General features: G+C 37.1%; 1 protein-coding gene and 1 pseudogene across 11 annotated transcripts in view; one reads left to right on the top strand and one right to left on the bottom strand.

Annotated features, from left to right (window-relative positions):
* The window catches only part of CEP350 (centrosomal protein 350), a 161,274-nt gene that overhangs the window by 110,809 nt on the left and 31,184 nt on the right, over nucleotides 1-19,281 (bottom strand). For 6 of the 11 annotated variants that reach the window (XM_028851021.2, XM_015122601.3, XM_078001037.1 and 3 more), the window contains exons 2-7: nucleotides 18,830-18,915; nucleotides 17,800-17,846; nucleotides 14,467-14,581; nucleotides 12,868-13,027; nucleotides 7,318-7,940; nucleotides 543-656 (exon numbers count right to left, since the gene is read on the bottom strand). In XM_028851021.2, the coding sequence (XP_028706854.2) occupies nucleotides 543-656; nucleotides 7,318-7,940; nucleotides 12,868-13,027; nucleotides 14,467-14,581; nucleotides 17,800-17,846; nucleotides 18,830-18,902 (1,132 nt within the window). In that variant the 5' untranslated portion in view covers nucleotides 18,903-18,915. The remainder of the gene's footprint in view (nucleotides 1-542; nucleotides 657-7,317; nucleotides 7,941-12,867; nucleotides 13,028-14,466; nucleotides 14,582-17,799; nucleotides 17,847-18,829; nucleotides 18,916-19,281) is intronic. The other 5 variants (XM_078001058.1, XM_078001059.1, XM_078001052.1 and 2 more) reach the window with 1 other exon arrangement.
* LOC114678360 (small ribosomal subunit protein eS24 pseudogene) lies at nucleotides 3,099-3,746 on the top strand (annotated as a pseudogene).

Here is a 19,281-nt window from a genome sequence, read left to right as displayed (position 1 = left end):
AACTGTAAAAAATACAAAAGACCACTCAGCATCTTGCCCAAGCTCATACTATTCGGTAGGTAGTACCATTATTAGTATGACCTTCCTAATACCCTCTCCCAGTCTTCCATGGGTTCCTCTTACTTACAATTCCTAACTTATTCCCTTCCTATAATAATTATTTTTATTTTGGTATCTTGCTCTCAAGTAAGTATCTTATCTGCTGCCTGACAAATTACTACATCGAAGATCTCAGAGGCCTAAGCAGAAGTAAACTTCAACTAAATTCTGCTATGTTTCCTTCAAATCAGGCAGTCCCAACTCTGAAAGTCCCTCAGTTTAAACATAGCCTAGTTTCTGTCTCATTAACCATGTAAGCTAATTTTAACCCTGGAGCTGAGTCTAGAGGCTAACAGAGCCTTATGCCTCAAACCACTACAACTTCAGTATGCCGTGCAGTTAGAGAAGGAAAATATTGTTAGTTTGGTGACAATTTTATATGTAAATATTATAAATTAGAGAGCATGTATGACACTCAAAACATAAGAAAGTTCTATTCTCACCTGCAAAGTGAAGTGCTAAATCTCGATACAGTTCTCTACTCATGTTTTGAAACTCAGCCTCCTGCCACACTTTCCCATCAGGTGTTCGAATCTTGGTCTCTGAAGGGTTGAAACCTAATACATACCAGTAACACAGAATATTCTTATCAAAGTTGCTTTATAAGTTTTGTTTGTTATACTTTTTAAAGTGATATATAATCGACATACATAAAATTCACGCTTAAGTGTACAATTCAGTGGTTTATAGTATAGTCACAAAATTGCAAAACTATTGTCATTATCTAATTCCAAAGCATTTAATCAGCCTGAAAGAAACCCTGTACCTCTTAGCAGTCACTCCTTGTATGACCCACTCCATCCCCTGGCAACTACTAATCTACTTTCTATCTTTACGGATTTTCCTATTCTGGACCTTTCATACAAACCAAATCATATATCATGTGGTCTTTTGTGTCTTATTTTTATCTCACTTTTCATGTTTTCAAGGTTCAACCATCATGTAACATGTATCAGGGCTTTATTCCTTTTTATTGGCAAGTGATAGTCCATTGCATGACCATACCAATACTTTAACCATTCATCAGCCGATAGACTTTTGGGTTTTTTCTACTTTTTGGCTATTATTAATAATGCTGCTATGAACATTCTTGTGTAAGTTTTTGTGTAGACATGTTTTCAATTCCCTTGGGTATTATACCTAGAAGTAGAATTGCTGGGTCATACAGTAACTCTATGCTTAACTTATTGAGGAACTACCAAATTTTATTTTATTTATTTTACTTTATCTATCTTATCTATTTTATTTTATTTCATTTTACTTTATTTTTTGAGATAGAGTCTCAATGTGTCACCCAGGCTGGAGTGCAATGGCATGATCTCAGCTCACTGCAACCTCCGCCTCCTGGGTTCAAGTGATTTTCCTGCCTCAGCCTCCCAAGTAGCTGGTGCTATAGGCACACACCACCATACCCAGATAATTTTTGTATTTTTATTAGAGACAGAGTTTCACCATGTTGGCCAGGCTGGTCTCAAACTCCTGACCTCAAGTGATCCACCCACCTTGGTCTCCCAAAATGCTGGGATTACAGGCATGAGCCACTGCACCCAGTCTACCAAACTGTTTTCTAAAGCAGCTGTACCATTTTACATTCTCACCAGCAATGTATCGGGGTCCTAATTTCTCAACATCCTTGCCAATACTTATTGTATGGCCACCCTAGTGGGTATAAAGTAGTAACTCATTGTGTTTTTGATTCATATTCCCCTAATAACTAATGATGTTGAGCAGTTTTTCTAAGCTTTTAAAAGAGGAATGCATAATTAGCTACCACATAGTATGTTAACACATACTGTTTAGGAAAAGTAAGCATCAGTGAGACAAAGCAATATACATTCATTCAAAAAGACTAGAAGTGGAGAAGCACTAAATTAAATGATAAAAGAATACCGATCATAAATCATGAATTTCAAAGACACGAACTACCCTTCTCCAGATGAAGGGAGAGACAATACTATGTATTCTTCTTATCTTTGAAGACAGGCATTATAATTGCTACCATCCATCTGTTTTTGCCTATGACTGAACAAATGGGCAAGCTGCAGTTTATTCGGACAAATTGTGTCCAAAGTGTGGAAAATAGGTCTTTCAAACATACTTTTTCAATTTCTCAAGAAACCTTACACATATAGGATTTCCTAGGAATTACCATTTAGGTTTCCACTTCAAATTTATCCCTACTCTTTGGCTGGGTACGGTGGCTTACACCTGTAATCCAGCACTTTGGGAGGCTGAGGCGGGTGGATCACTTGAGGCCAGGAGTTTGAGCCTGGCCAACATGGCAAAACCCCATCTCTACCAAAAATACAAAAATTAGCCAGGCATGGTGGTACACGCCTGTAATGCCAGCTACTCTGGAGGCTCAGGCATGAGAATCACTTGAACCCAGGAGGTGGAGGTTGTAGTGAACTGAGACTGCATCACTGCACGCCAGCCTGGGCGACAGACTGAGACTCTGTCTCAAAAAATAAAATAAAATAATCACTATTCTTTAAGAAATACACTGAACTTTGTTTTGTCAAAAACAATAAAACAATGAATATAGATGATCACCAAAGTAGTACAAAGATTTTTATCTTAAGGTTGGCTCGGCTGGGCATGGTGGCTCACGCCTGTAATTCCAGCACTTTGGAAGGCCAAGGTGGGTGGATCATGAGGTCAGGAGATCAAGACCATTCTGGCTAACACGGTGAAACCCCATCTCTACTAAAAGTACAAAAAATTAGCTGGGCGTGGTGGCGGGCGCCTGTAGTCCCAGCTACTCGGGAGGCTGAGGCAGGAGAATGGCATGAACCCAGGAGGCGGAGCTTGCAGTGAGCCCAGATCACGCCACTGCACTCCAGCCTGGGCAACAGTGTATGATTCCGTCTCAAAAAAAAAAAAGATTGGTTCAACTTATCAAAGAATTAGCAACCTATACATAACTGTACAATTAAATCAATGTAAAGAATAGGCTGGAGTAAAAAACTGGTAGTAGTACTTTAAAGGTATAAGAGAAAATGTACTGGTAAATTAATTACATATCTAATAGTAAATAATCTATTCAGCCATTAGGCACAATAGCATAAGTTTAATTTCACCCAACATTTGTGGCAAGGAACACACCATTACATCTGTATCTACATACGAGAAAAAATTTATAAACGTAGTGTTGTTTTGCAAAATATAGTATGCCATTAAAAAAGTGTGGTGATTCTGCCTAGCTGCCTGAGGACTGACTGCCATCATGACACAATAACTATTTGTACTAGGAAGTTCATAACCAATCAACTACCTCAGGGAGCACAGTCACAGATGTCCTTCACCCTGGAAAGGTAACAGTACCAAAGACAGAAATTTGGGAAAAACTAGCCCAAATGTACAAAGCCACACCAATGTCATCTTTGTATTTGGATTCAGAACCCATTTTGCTGGTGACAAGACAAATGGCTTCAGCATGATTTATGATTCCTTGGATTATGCAATGAAAAATGAGACCAAACACAGACTTCCAAGACATGGCCTGTATGAGAGAAAAAAAGACCCCAAGGAAACAGCAAAAGGAACGTAAGGACAGAATGAATAAAGTCAGGGGGACTGCAAAGGCTAAAAACAGGAGTAAAGATTCTGCAATGACTTTACCTGTGATAACTGCAGATTTTTCATGAGGATTAATAAACTGCAAAAAACTTTCAAAAAAAAAAGAAAGTGTGGCAGTTCTATGCAAATGTATTTCTGTCTTCCTCAACTTTCCAACATCACCTAACCCCACTGCTCAACTATTTAACCCTCTTTTTCTCCTCTCCTCTTTTTCTCCTCTCCTCTTTAGGAAACATTTATCCCTATGAGAGTCTTTCTTTGCATTCACATCTTGTATGTTAACTTTAAGAAGATTTCACTATCTCCATCAGTTTATCTTTCTGTCCCCAAGTCTTTATTTCCATTGCTTTGTCCACTTTTTTTCTTACTGGTTAAATTTACTGAATAAAATAAAAAATTTACTGTGCACTTACTTATGTCCATGACACTGTAACAGGTTCTGAGATAAAATAAGGGTGACCAAGATAGGCTCTTTATCTTCATGGGCATTTATACCAGGAAGAAAAAGATACGCAAACAACTAAATATAGTACAAGAAAGAATCACATAAACACCATTCATGTTCACCATTTCAAATTTTTAAAGCAGAATCATAGAGCACCTCTAATGTTTCTTTTTAAAAAAACATAAATAAAAAATCAAGGTGCAAAATGAGTTTAGTATGCTAATAACTGTATAGAAAGAGGAAGAAAATAAACACACAAACACACACAATACACACATGCTCCTATTTGCTTATGTTTGCAAAAGTTATTTCTGGAAAGATATACAAATTGTTGACACAAGTAACCTCCAGAAAGGGGGCCAAGCACAAGAGTGACAGAACTTTTCGAGGTACACTCTTCATCTTTTGGACTGTGAACAAAATGAATTTATTATGTCTTTAAACGAACTTAAAATGTCATTTTAGAATACAGTATTTTAAGATGCTTTTAATTTACACTACCAAAAAGTTGTCAGAAAAACAGTTTTTCATTGTTGGAAAAAAAAATCCACTGCTTAGGACATTGGAAGCTACATTCTATAATGAGTTCTCAAATGTTTGTTATCTTTTTTAAAGTAACCCCCTCCAAAAGTTATATTTATAAAATATTTTAATATAAAAACTAGCACATTAAAAAAATAATAAAAGGACTATGGGAAATCCAGTCATCAACTCAAAGAAAGTTATATTTAAGATTTTCACTCTCATTCTATAGAATTGTTTTTAACTTTCAGGTTTTTTTTTTTTTTTTTTTTTTGAGACGGAGTCTCGCTCTGTCTCCCAGGCTGGAGTGCAGTGGCCGGATCTCAGCTCACTGCAAGCTCCGCCTCCCGGGTTCACGCCATTCTCCTGCCTCAGCCTCCCGAGTAGCTGGGACTACAGGCGCCCGCCACCTCGCCCGGCTAGTTTTTTGTATTTTTTAGTACAGACGGGGTTTCATCGGGTTAGCCAGGATGGTCTCGATCTCCTGACCTTGTGATCCACCCGTCTCGGCCTCCCAAAGTGCTGGGATTACAGGCTTGAGCCACTGCGCCCGGCCAACTTTCAGGTTTTTACAAATTATTACAAAATATGAATTCAAATTGAACATTTTAACTTTTTCTCAGTGAAATAACCATTGGTATTTCAGAACTTTGACTTGTATAAAGAACAAAACTTAAATGTGTAATCTGTACTTAATGGGTCTGTATATAATTACAGCAAAGATTTGGGGTAATCACTATCTTGGAACCAACAAAGAATATTTTGACCTCACCATTTGCTATGTGCTGTGTTAATGGTATGGATGTGATACACAAATGACTAGAAAAATATTAAAGAATTGTGCTAATATGTTATTAATAAAAAATATTATTACTTATAATATTGAACAATGACAATTCTTCAGTATTCTCAAGTGAATTGGTCACAATTTTCTTGCAAATTAGCTAGAATGAAATGCAAATTATCCATTTTTATCTAATTCACAATGAGGATCACTAGCAAAACATAGTAAACAATACAAAATAAAACTAATAATCGGCGAAAACTATATGCAGTAGATGTGTTTTTAGAGAAAAATGACTAAAGATGCCTTAGGTCTACAAAAACTGCAAAACTTATTAGAGAAAAATTAAGAGTCAATACAGAAATACAAAAAAAAACTGTTTACAATAAAAAAAAAAGTGCCCTGGATTGTTACTTAAAATTAATAGAAGAAACAGGCTGGGCGCGGTGATTCACGCCTGTAATTCCAGCACTTTGGGAGGCCGAGGCAGGCGGATCATCTGAGGTCAGGAGTTCAAGACCAGCCTGGCCAACATGATGAAACCCTGTCTCTACTAAAAATACAAAAATTAGCTGGTCATGGTGGTGGGTGCCTGTAATTCCAGCTACTTGGGAGGCTGAGGCAGAATTGCTTGAACCCGGGAGGCAGAAGTTGCAGTGAGCCGAGATCATGCCACTGCACTCCAGCCTGGGCGACAGAGTGAGACTGTGCCTCAAAAAAAAAAAAAAAAGAAATTAATAGAAGAAACAAATTATTTATATTTTTATATATATATATATATATATATATATAAAAGCATATATACAAAAACTACCTAAGCATATATAAAAACTAAAACTGGAAAAAATACCCACAAAAAAATTAAAAAGGCTACCCTGGCAGAAGTTTAAATAACAAAACTCTAACACGAATTAAACTAATCAAGAAATCAACCCTTCATTAAAAACTTCACATGATGACCCTGTGAAAATAATTTCAGGAACATAAAAATAAAAATAGAAAAATAGAAACCTCTTAAAACCACCATATATAAAAACTTGAGTTGGCTTTAAAAAAAAAAAAAAAACTCTGAAGAGCACTTTCTAATGAAAATCTACCAATGTTGGCACAAATGTGATTTAAATATTGTTTTCTTAAATATGAGGACAGTAAATCATTCATGTTAAAATTAAATATCAACAGGATCAATGCCAATGCCAAAATATTGTGTACTCAAATATTCACTGGAAATGGAATTATCTTTTAAATATTACTTTTCAAATAATTCCTAATAACAATCCAAATACAATGGCAACATAATATAAGGGCAGTATTCTTTCAGTTCTCTGAAAATAGTATCAATTATTATTTGTATAACTTAGTAAATGTTCATATAGTGGTTCTCGAACCACAAGAATCCCCTGAAGGACTCATTAAAAATTCCAATTCTGGACCACAGCCCCAGAAAATCTGACTTAGGACTAGTGTTGGATCTAGGAATCTGTATTTTTAACATGTATATTGAAATAATTTCTTTTTTTTTTTGAGATGGAGTCTCGCTCTGTCACCCATGCTGGAGTGCAGTGGTGCGATCTCGGCTCACTGAAACCCCCGCCTCCCAGGTTCATGCCATTCTCCTGCCTCAGACTCCCAAGTAGCTGGGACTACAGGGGCCCACCACCATGCCTGGCTAATTTTTTTTGTATTTTTAGTAGAGACGGGGTTTCACCATGTTAGCCAGGATGGTCTTGATCTCCTGACCTCATGATCCACCCACCTTGGCCTCCCAAAGTGCTTATGCAGTCAAGAATAACATCCTGTTCTAAAGATGATCCTCTCTATTCAAATACATCCTAGGGAGAAAGAACAAAGAAGCAGGGAGAGGAAGATATAAAGACTGATTACAAACCTTTATATGCTGGAGCAGGGGGTGCTGTTGCCACTTTTCTGACTTTTGCTGTTACTGAGTTATCAACATTAACAATCATTACTGGATGGTCAATATGACCCAGCTTCTGACCCTGGCCATTTGTTTCCTCTGAGTGTTCCCACTGTTTTCTAATCCGTTCCTTAAGTTTTTCCAGTTTGACATCATGTTGTCGCCGCTTTAGAATATCTAATCTTTGGGAATTAGAAGTACTAGTAGAGGATGGAGAAGAGTCAGTTAGTCGTAACACTTTTGGATCAATATCATGGGCCATGTTATTCACAGAAAGCTTCAAATTGTTCTCACTTCCTTTTGTTCTGTTAGGCATTTCTTCTTCAGTTTTCATAGAAGCTCCCATCCTAATCAAACATTCAGAACTTTGCAATGCATCAATTGCTGGTCGATCATTTAAAAACCTAACAACTGTATCATTGATGACAGATGATTGGGAGCTCTCAAAATCACAGCTCCGTATATTCCGTTCTTCTTGACTGCCTATCATCCAGTTACCACTCTCACTCTTTTCTTCATTAACATCTACACAATATACATCCTTTGATTCCAGATGGCTGGAACTCAAATTGGAAGGTGCACCATGGATTTCCCTACAATAAAAAATAATAAGTTCTGTGACTATAAGAAATAACATATTGTATAGTTGAAAATTGCTAAGAGTAGATTTTAAGTGTTTTCACCACAAAAAAAATAAGAATATGAGGTAATACATGTTAAATAACTTGATTTAGCCATTCCACAAGGTATACATATACCAAAATATCATGTTGTATACTATACATACAGTTTCTACTTGTCAATTTTAAAGCTAAATCTTTTTAAAAGCTTTTCATAAAAGTACAAAAACTAGTCAAATGGAAACCAGTCATACAAACTGAATCAGAACTCTAAGCTAGCATTAGAAACCAAAAAATAAAAAGCCTAGAAATTCCAGTAAGTTAAAGATTGCAAAATAACCATTAGTAATATTATAACTCAATGCTCAATACCCCCTCTATCAAGTAAAATGGCAAATAATCTAAATAACAATCTGCATATTATAAAATAAGAAATATGCAAAAGATATGTAGAGAGATTTCCTAAGAACTCCAGAAAACAGGATTATAACCTGACTTTGGGTATTCACTTGACATTTGTTAATAAATTGTGTTATTTGCTACTCTATAAAATCTTACATACCAGGGAAAGAAGTTCTCAAATACTGGCATTTCATATATGTCACTTCTAAATAAGGAACAAAATTAATAAATAGACTAGGGGTAGAAATATAGTGGAGGTACAATAAATATTTTCCTCCAAATAAATGTGGTTAGTAATGTTAAATCTCTTAACCACAAAGTATTTTTTGGCAGCTTCAAACTTTGTAAAGCATATCTAGAAAATCAGGAGTAAGCAAAGAAGGCTGGGCAAAGCCAAAGTACCTCTCACAAGTCCATATTCTCTGCTCACAGAAAACACTACCAAAAATCTTCCGCCAGAGACTATTTTTATTTTACATGTCATTCTAATAAGCCTTACTTTAGATTTATTTTATTTATTTATTTATGTATTTATTTTTGAGAAGGATTCTCACTCTGTCACCCAGGCTGGAGTGCAGTGGCATGATCTCACTCACTGCAACCTCTGCCTCCCGGGTTCAAGCGATTCTCCCGCCTCAGGCTCCCGAGTAGCTGGGATTACAGACGCGTGCCATCATGCTTGGCTAACTTTTCTATTTTTAGTACAGACGAGGTTTCACCATGTTGGTTGGCCAGGCTGGTCTTGAACTCCTGACCTCAGGTGATCCGCCTGCCTCGGCCTTCCAAAGTGCTGGGATTACAGGTGTGAGCCATTGTGCCTGGCTGAGCCTTATTTTAGGAAAGCAGTTCATGAAAAGGGAGGCTAATGAAGACAAATGTTTCAGCAGTGAGAAGAGTACATGAATCATGAAAAAAATAGTCAAGAAAATTATAAAACCAGACATAACAACAGGCTGGACCTGAATGTCTGAAACAGCAGCCACTAGCCACATGGGCTATTGAGCACATGAAATGTGGCTAATCGAAATTGACAGCTGCTGTAATGTAAGTTACATACTGGGTTCTAAAAATTTAGGAATGTAAAATATCTTTTTTGTGTGTGACTACTAAAAATGTTGAATGTGTGGCTCACATTAATGGTTCTATTGTATAGCAATGATCTGATCTAGGGCATTTCAGGTAAAAGCATAAAACCCTAAATACTACAAAGATTTTTAAAGCCACGATAACATAACATAGTAACTGTTTCTATTGAGATCATATGAGCATGTGCATTTTTCTAAGAAAACAGTCTACAGCTGGCTGGGCGCGGTGGCTCACGCCTGTAATCCCAGCACTTTGAGAGGCCAAGGCGGGTGGATCATGAGATCAGGAGATTGACACCATCCTGGCTAACACAGTGAAACCCTGTCTCTACTAAAAATACAAAAAAATTAGTAGGGCATGGTGGCAGGCGACTGTAGTCCCAGCTACTCGGGAGGCTGAGGCAGGAGAATGGCATGAACACGGGAGGCGGAGCTTGCAGTGAGCCGAGATCACACCGCTGTACTCCAGCCTGGGCAACAAAGCAAGACTTGGTCAAAGCGAGACTCGGTCTCAAAAAAAAAAAAGAACAGTCTACGGCTTTTGTCAGATTCTCACTGGGGTCCATAACCCAAAAAACTTTAGACCCTGTTCTGAGTGGTTGATTTTGAAAAAGATGGGGATCGCCAGGTGTGGTAGCTCACACCTGTAATCCAAGCACTTGTAGAGGCCAAGGTGGGCAGATTGCTTGAGCCCAGGAGTATGAGACCAGCCTGGGCAACACAGCAAAAACCTGTCTCTACAAAAAATATGAAAATTAGCTGGGAGTGGTGGTGCTTGTCTGTAGTCCCAGCTACTCTGGAGACTGAGGTGGGAGGATGGCTTGAGCCCAGGAGAACAAGGCTGTAGTGAGCTGTGACTGGGCCACCGGACTCCAGCCTGGGCAACAGAGTGAGACACTGCCTCAAAAAAAAAGAAAAAAAGAAAGAGATGGGGCTGTGAAATCAGTCCTAGAGACTGAGGCTAAATGTGATTATTTTCACTGTATTAACAAGACTGCAACAATTGACAGTTAAAATAATTTAGTTCTAAAATTAGCACATGCAAAAAATAAAAACATAAAATGGTAGGTTACATATCATGTCCCACTCTCAAAAGAGGATAGAAAATTAACACCCCCCAACAAAAAGTAATTTCATACAATCTTTCTTTCACTCACTCATTAAATATTTACTGAATACATATAAGGATGTTCAGTATACAATTCCTTCAACTTTTCTGTAAATTTGAAATTTTTCCTGGTAATAGGTTAGGAAAAAGTATTTAAATATTTAGTACATGCTAGGCATTAAGCTAATGCCATGAGAGTAAGATTTACACCCTTAGATAGACTAATGGGCAGATATGGAACCAAAACATAATGCCACCTGAAAATGTTTTAACAGAGGAAGCTACACAGTACTTTGGGAGCAGAGAGGGATGATGAACTAGGTTGGGAAAATGGGAGTGGGGTAGAAATAGATCTGGCCATTTTTCCCAAAGAAAGTAATGAGTTTTAAGTGAGGAATGGAATCCACCAGGTGGAGGGTATTCCATTCACAGCTATCCTCTGGGTATTTTTTTCTTTTCTTTTTTTTTTTCTTTTTTTTGAGACGGAGTCTCGCTGTGTCGCCCAGGCTGGAGTGCAGTGGCGCGATCTCGGCTCACTGCAAGCTCCGCCTCCCGGGTTCACGCCATTCTCCCGCCTCAGCCTCCGAGTAGCTGGGACTACAGGCGCCCGCCACCACGCCCGGCTAGTTTTTTGTATTTTTAGTAGAGACGGGGTTTCACCATGTTAGCCAGGATGGTCTCGATCTCCTGACCTCGTGATCCACCCGCCTCGGCCTCCCAAAGTGCTGGGATTACAGGCTTGAGCCACCGCGCCCGGCCTTTTTTTCTTTTCTTAAAAGATACATAATTTACAGGCCAGCCGCAGTGGCTCACGTCTGTAATCCAAGCACTTTGGGAGGCCGAGGCAGGTGGATCACCTGAGCACATGAGTTCAAGACCCCCCTGGGCAATATGGTGAAACCCCCATCTCTATAAAAAAAAAAAAAAAAAAAATTAGTCGGGCATGGTAGCTCGCGCCTGTAAGTCTCAGCTACTTAGGAAGCTGAGGTGGGAGAATCGCCTGAGTCCAGAAGGCGGAGGTTGCAGTGAGCCATGATTGTGCCACTGCACTCCAGCCTGGGCAACAGAACAAGACCTTGTCTCAAAAACAAAAAACCATAATTTACATACTTCTAAATGTAAAGTAGTATTATTTGCAGGAAGAACACTGAACATAAATATGAAGTGAGCAACTCAGTCTCAATTCTGATAATGATTATGTCTCTAGGCAAGTTGCTTAATATCTGTGTGTTTAGAGATTCTGAACTTCGATTATTCTTCTTCAAACTTTTCCCTTCTTTTTTTTAAACTCTGAACTTTACCCAGATTATACCCCTGACCTTCTTTCTATATTTTTTCCAGCCCTTCTAGTGCTTCAATACTAGTGATAACTCCCAGATTTATATTCTCAGCCCTGACCATCCCACATACATTCTTACCCAAATTTTTAAATGCCTATTTAATATTTCCACCTAGATAATTCAAAATTGCATCAAATGCAACATATTAAAAATTGAACTGACAATCCACATCCATCTCCCAACGTATGTAAAATTTAAGAGTACAAATATATACCTAGAACTACCAAGTATCATCATGAAACTTCTTGATTTGTGTTTAAAACACACAAAAAAGCTTACAAATGAAACAAAAAAAAAGGCCCAGTGTTTATTACTTATTAATATTTGCCATACTAAGAATATGAATGCACTGAAATCATTAGTAAAGTGTCTCTCAAATACAAAATTCTGTAAGTTTATCAGTTGAATATCTTAAGCTATGTTAACAAAAATGCAAAGCATTTTATATCATCTATACTATCAAAATTCTTACATCAATCTAAGTTGCTGAAAGCCATTGGCAACAAAATAAAACAACAAATCAACTCATATTCTCAATAAGAAAGGAATTTTATGTGACTAATTAATGCTCCCCTCTCAAAAAAGAAAAAAAGTTAGCAATATAAAGTTCACTATATAAAATAAATGATCTGAGTTATTAAGAAGAAACAAAAAAGCCACACTTCCAGAGATGGAATAATTTGTTTCTAGGAAACATATTTATTACAATAAAGGTGGCCTGAGGCAACTATTACTATTTCTTTCCCCTTGAATACTTATCTGTAGAAGAGGCTACTGCAGTCAGTATTTCATGTTTGCACTATCTTTTGTAGCCATCTTTTGTGAAGAATGAAAAAGGTAGTAATACTACAGTATTACACTATTTCACAACCAGAGTGCTGTAAAAAACTCAGAAAACAAAGTATACTCTTACTGTAAATATTACAGGCTAAACCTATTTGATACCTTTTTTTTTCAATACTAACCTATAAGAAACCAAAGGTTCACGAAATTCCACACGATTATTTTTCTTCACATTACTCTCCAGGGTGGTAGCTCTGAGAGGACTACGAGATTTCTCTTTTCGTGATTTAGAGGATTTGGAGATTGGAGCATTAACCCAAGAATCATCCAGGTATCTACCATCTGAAGGAAAAGGAAATCTGTGAGAACATATGATATAAAATACAACTGCCTCTGAATTTGGCTGGTATCTTAAAAAAAAATTAGGTATCTATTATTTCTAAGAGTTGGATATTATATAAGTTATCTCTAGTATCTCTAGTTGGATATTATATTATATAAGTAGATGAAAAACATTCAGGTTAAATTGTTAAAGTAACTCCGTTGATAGAAAAATTATATTCTGAGCAAACAATGCAAAATAAAATTCTACATATAAAATTTATTTTTGTCATGGCTCTCACTTAAAAGAGAAGTATCAGATACAACCTAACAAACTGCCAGGTTAAAAAAAAAAATCTATCTATCTATCTATATAAATATTTATATATATAAATATATCACAGTTTAGGTAGAAAGTACTGACCTGGAGGTTTTCACCCACCAATTAAAAAACCACAGAATGGCCCAGCATGATGGCTCACACCTGTAATCCCTGCACTTTGGGAGGCCAAGGTAGGCGGATCACAAGGTCAGGAGTTCAAGACCAGCCTGACCAACATGGTGAAATCCCATCTCTTCTAAAAATACAAAAATTAGCCAGGCCTAGTGGCACAGCTACTCAGGAGGCTGAGGCAGGAGAATCGCTTGAACCTGGGACGCAGAGGATGCAGTGAGTAGAAATCACACCACTGCACTTTAGCCTGGGCAACAGAGTGAGACTCTGTTTCAAAAAACGAAAAAAGAAAAAAAAAAAAGGAAAGAAACCACAAGATCAAAATACAAAAGGTAACCCAAGAAAATATTTGCATTGTATCATTTTATAACAGTCACCATATGAAAGAGATTCCATTTATGATTTTAAATCCCAACAAAAATATACATTTTATTAAGTCAACTAAATTTCATTTCCAAAGCACTATTTATCTGTGAATTTAAAAAACAAATCAGACATACATAACCTCAAAATGAAACTCATCGCTAAAAACAAATGAAAACTCATTGTCAAGGGTGATGTAATAGTGCTAAAGTCCCTGATCAAAAGATGGTGAAAACACCATCTACAGTCACTGAACATGAGGCTATTTCATAGCTACCCAATATCAAAAGAAAAAGATTAAATGCCAGTGTCTCTGACAAAAAAGCAAGCAACACGAGACTATAAGAAGAAATTAAACTGAAACAAAACTACTACATCAACAAATTATATTTAAGGCAGAGTGTGGTAGCTACACCTATAATCCCAGCACTTTAAGGAGTCCAAGATGGGAGGATTACTTAAGGCCAGGAGTTCAAGACAAGCCTGGGCAGCACAGAGAGACTTTGTCTCTACAAAAGATAAAATAAGATTAGCCAGGTGTGGTGGCTAGATCCACAGGCTATACCCCTGTAGACAGAGCTGTCTGTTTTTTCAAAATTTATATTTAATATATGTATATATTTGGAAGTAACTTCATACATACCTTTTCTACTTATTTTTCGGGTAGCACTTGTAGAAGACTTCTTGGTATCCATGACAGAATCACACACAGCTGTACTTGTAGGGGCTACTTCTAATTTATTTTCAATGTGTCTCAGCTAAAGTTTAAATACCATCACAAGACATAAGTTAATTCCGTAAATAATCCACCATCAATTTACATGGTTATTTAAAAGTATATTGCCCGATACCTTTTTCCAAAGTAGAAAAAAAACTCAGGAATGCTTTCTTAAAATATTTGTTTTTCATCATTTTTTACTTTAGCTGTAATAATATCTGGCATAATGCTCCCCAAATTTAGACAAGAAAAATCAATAAGATTCTGAAGAATATCAAAGAGTTTCCACTTGATATGCTGACCTATTTTTTAAATTGTTTAGTAAAAAATGTAGTAAATTATCTGACTTTTTTTTTTTTTGAGACGGTCTTGGTCCATCATGCAGGCTGGAGTGCAGTGACACGATCTCGGGTCACTGCAACCTCCACCTCACGGGTTCAAGAGATTCTCCTTCAGCCTCCCTAGTGGCTGGGATTACAGGCGTGCGCCACCACACCGGGCTAATTTTTGTATTTTTCATAGAGATGGGGTTTCCCCATGTTGGCCAGGCTGTTCTCAAACTCCTGACCTCAGGTGATCCACACGCCTCGGCCTCCCAAAGTGCTGGGATTACAGGCATGAGCCACCATGTTCAGCCAATTATCTGACTTTATATGTGACATACCATTATGCAATATATCCTGTGCATTTTACACACAAAAATGAGTAAAGAATTATTTACCTGGACCAAAATTTAGGACTATAAGTACTCAAACAGCCACTGTGTTTTACAGTTTTATGTCTATAAAATAAGTTTCACAATAAAGAGAAAATATAACTCTGCAATATAAGTCAATTTTTGGTTATAACCACCAATGTTCTCAATGACTGAAAAGCATTTTTTCCTAAATAGTAAAATATTACATGCTTATAAGAAAAAACTAGGAAAACAGAAACAATATAAAAAATAAAATTAAAATCATCAAAATTCCATCACATATAGACACTTTATATAAAATTTTGATATATCTTCCTTCAGTTTTTTTTTTTTTTTTTTTTTGAGACAGGGTCTCACTCTGTCACCCAGGCTGGAGTGCAGTCACATGATCTCAGCTCACTGCAACCTCTGCATCCTGGGCTCAAGCGATCCTCCCACCTCAGCCTCCCAAGTAGCTGAGACTACAGATGTACACCACTAATTAGCCCAGCTAATTTTGTATTTTTTGTAGAGACGGGGTTTAAAATTCAGAATCTGAATTTTAATAAGCTCCCAAATGTCCAGGTTGATCTCGAACTCCCGAGCTCAAGTGATCTACCTGCCTCAGCCTCCCAAAGTGCTGCGATTACAGGCATGAGCGACTGCACCCAGCCTTCCTTCAGATTTTTGCATCCCAATGCATTTTAAAAATTGGAATAATTTTTGATATACTAATAGTTCTACATTAGATTGTCTCCCCTACTTATATTCCTTTATCATCCTTAAATGTTCTTCAAAAACACCCAATAGTTTTGAAAAACAACTATTAACAGTTTAGCTCTAAATTAGTTTAGCACTAAGTTAAACTGGTGGATAAAAACTATTTCTATACTATACAAAATATAATGCTCAGGTAGAAGAGAGAGAATATATATTGCTACATTCATAGGGCCAAAATACGACTCTGCATTGGGACCAAATCTAGGTTATATCACCTTTTCCAGATTTATTTTCAAACTAGTTCTAAAGATTAGAGGACAGAAAATATCACTGAAATACTTAGTAAAGAAGTAGGTGATTCAAAATCAGGTGGTATAGAAAACAAAAAAGGGTATATTAGGAAAGTAATTTGCCCAGAGAGCAAATTAAAAAGAAAAGAGTTTCCCTTTGAATGAACTATTTGCATCACCTGCCAAACTTGGATTCCTAAACTCTAGACAAGATTGGCCAGAACACAAATGGGAACAGGTTGCCCACAGTCATTCTTCTTCAGTAGTAAGAGAAAAAAAAAACCTGTTATTGCCACAAAAAAAGAAGTAACTCTTTCAACACTGTTATTCAACATAGTACAGGAAGTCCTAGCTAGAGCAATCAGACAACAGAAAGAAATAAAGGGCATCCAAATTGGAAAGGAAGAATAACTCACAGTCCATTCAAGAAGTTGGTTTCCTTCATTTCCTCCCTAACGATGAGCCTTCTACATAGACAAAGCCACTACCTTCATCCTCTGTTTTAAATTTTTCTTTCTTTTTTTTTTTTTTAAGACAGGATCTCATTCTGTTGCCCAGGCTGGAATGCAGTGGTATGATCACAGCTCACTGCAGCCTTGAGCTCCCGGGCTCAGGTAATCATCCCACCTCAGCCTCCCAAGTGGCTGGGACCACAGGCGCATGCCACCACACCCAGCTAATTTTTGTACTGTTGCAGAAATGGGGTTTTGCCATGTTTTACAGGCTGGTCTTGAACTCCTGGGCTCAAAATGATCCTCCCACCTTGGCCTCCCAAAGTGCTGGGATTACGGGGTGCGCCACTGCATCCAGCTTAAATTCTCTTTTCCACCTACCAAGTGAACAAATTTATTAAAGGTGAATGAACAGTACAAATTATTATTATTACTGAGACAGGGTCTTGCTCTGTCATTCAGGCTAAAGCGCAGTGGCACAATCAAGGGTCTCTGCAACCTCAAAGCCTCAACCTCCCTGGGCTCAAGCAATCCTCCTGCCTCAGCCTCCTGAGCAGCAGGGATTACAGGTGCACACCACCAAGCCTGGCTAATTTTTGTCTTTTTTTGGTAGAGACAGGGCTTTGCCATGTTGCCCAGGCTAATCTCAAACTCCTGGGCTCAAGCTATCTACCCACCTCGACCTCCCAAAGTGCTAGGATTACAGGTGTAAGCCACCACAACCAGTTAATTTTAATACTTTATACGCCATGGTGCTTGTGCTCCTAATCCCTAAAGTAGTATCCTGTTTATTACTTTACCATTTAATAGTTGTCATTTATGTTCATTTTATAATATACAGTGTGTGTGTGTGCGTGTATATATATATATATATATATAGAGAGAGAGAGAGAGAGAGAGAGAGAGAGACTAAGAGAGAGAGAGAGAGAGAGAGGGGATCTCTTGAGCCCAGGAGTTCAAGACCAGCCTGAGCAACACAGTGAGAACCCGTCTGTATAACAAAAAATAAAAATAAAAGTAAATTTTAAAGAACAGTATAGAAAAAATTTTAATCTATTCAATCATAACAGGAAATTGATTTTCATCTAGAAATAAATAAATGGATGCTAAAACTACTTACAGCAGCCTTGGTTTGAGAAAGTGCATCCCACGATGTGGTAATATCTCCTGGGAAAAAAAATGGTATTTACTATATCAATCAACCAGAATCTCTGAATTAGACCTCAGAATCTGAATATTAATAAGCTCCCAAATGCACTCAAAAGTCTGAAAACTACCTTATTAGGCAGAACAATTCCTCAGCAAATGCTTTATTATATTGAGTCAAAATGGGTTTTTATCTATAAGATTATTAAGCCAACATTCCCAACATATGGTTTAAAGGTAAATAGACACTGCTACCATTGGACTGGCATTTCCACTCACATCTATATCAGACAGCTCCAAAAATAAGCAGCACCCTCAGTTTACCCCAATGAGCTGAACAAAAATTTTATATTGTACTATATTTTATAATACGATGTAAGAAAGATTAGAAAGCTACTCCAGATTTTGATCTACCAGTAAAAACATAGGTAAAATCCATTCAGTCTTTCAGATAACAACCCTTCAAATAGTTTAAGGTCATGTATTTTCCATAAGTCATCCTTCTTCAGGATAAGTATTTCCACTTCCTCCAAATACTCTTCATATGACTCGATTTCCAGATCTTTCACAAACCCAATAATCTTCCTCCAGATGTACTCTAGTTTGTCAATCTCCCTCAAAAAATATCATGCCTTAAAATTACCTCTAATGCATTATTTTAAAAAGAATTCAGTGAGACTCTTACTATTATTATCTGTAACCCTGTAAGTCTGTAACTATATTGGGGCTATACCATTTATTGAAATTAGGCCAGAATTTCTGAAAAATTTTACATATACTGGTTCATTTTAAAAAAGGATTCCTGCTTTACAAAACAGTTTACCATAGGATGCTTTTAACAAGAAGCACCATGTATATTTAAAATATAAGAGAATTTAAAAATTATTTATCCACTTTCTATAAATCAAAGCATAGGTATAATTTTCATTTATTTATTAGACCAAAATGTAATACACATGACCTAAATGAGGTATTAAGTTCCCTTTAAAAAAACAAAATCATACCTTGAACAGTATCCTTGCTTTGAGAGTTCCTTGGATTTTGTAAAGGCACCTCTTTTGATTTGCTGCTCCTCATCCTGCCAATTTACCTACAATCACATCAGCATTCACTGAACATCAATCTTATATTATTTTTCCTCAGAAAAATAACTCATTACAAATTATATTATGACTACTTCACACCCATTAGGATGTAAATAGGACAGGCTACTATCAAAAACACACAAAATAGTAACTGCTGGCAAAGATTTGCAAAACTAGAACCCGTGTTTGCTGTTGGTGGTAATGTATAATGGTACAGTCACTATGGAAAACAGTGTGGCAGTTCCTCAAAAAAGTAAAATTAGAATTACCATAAGATCCAGCAATTCTACTTCTAGATATATGATACGGTTTGGTTCTGTGTCCCCACCCAAATCTCACCCTGAATTGTAATCTCCATAATCCCCAAGTAT

The sequence above is a fragment of the Macaca mulatta genome, chromosome 1 (assembly GCF_049350105.2).
Source record: "Macaca mulatta isolate MMU2019108-1 chromosome 1, T2T-MMU8v2.0, whole genome shotgun sequence".
Taxonomy (NCBI): domain Eukaryota; kingdom Metazoa; phylum Chordata; class Mammalia; order Primates; family Cercopithecidae; genus Macaca; species Macaca mulatta.
Note: the sequence above shows the minus strand (reverse complement) of the source record. Positions and strands in the feature narration are given on the sequence as shown.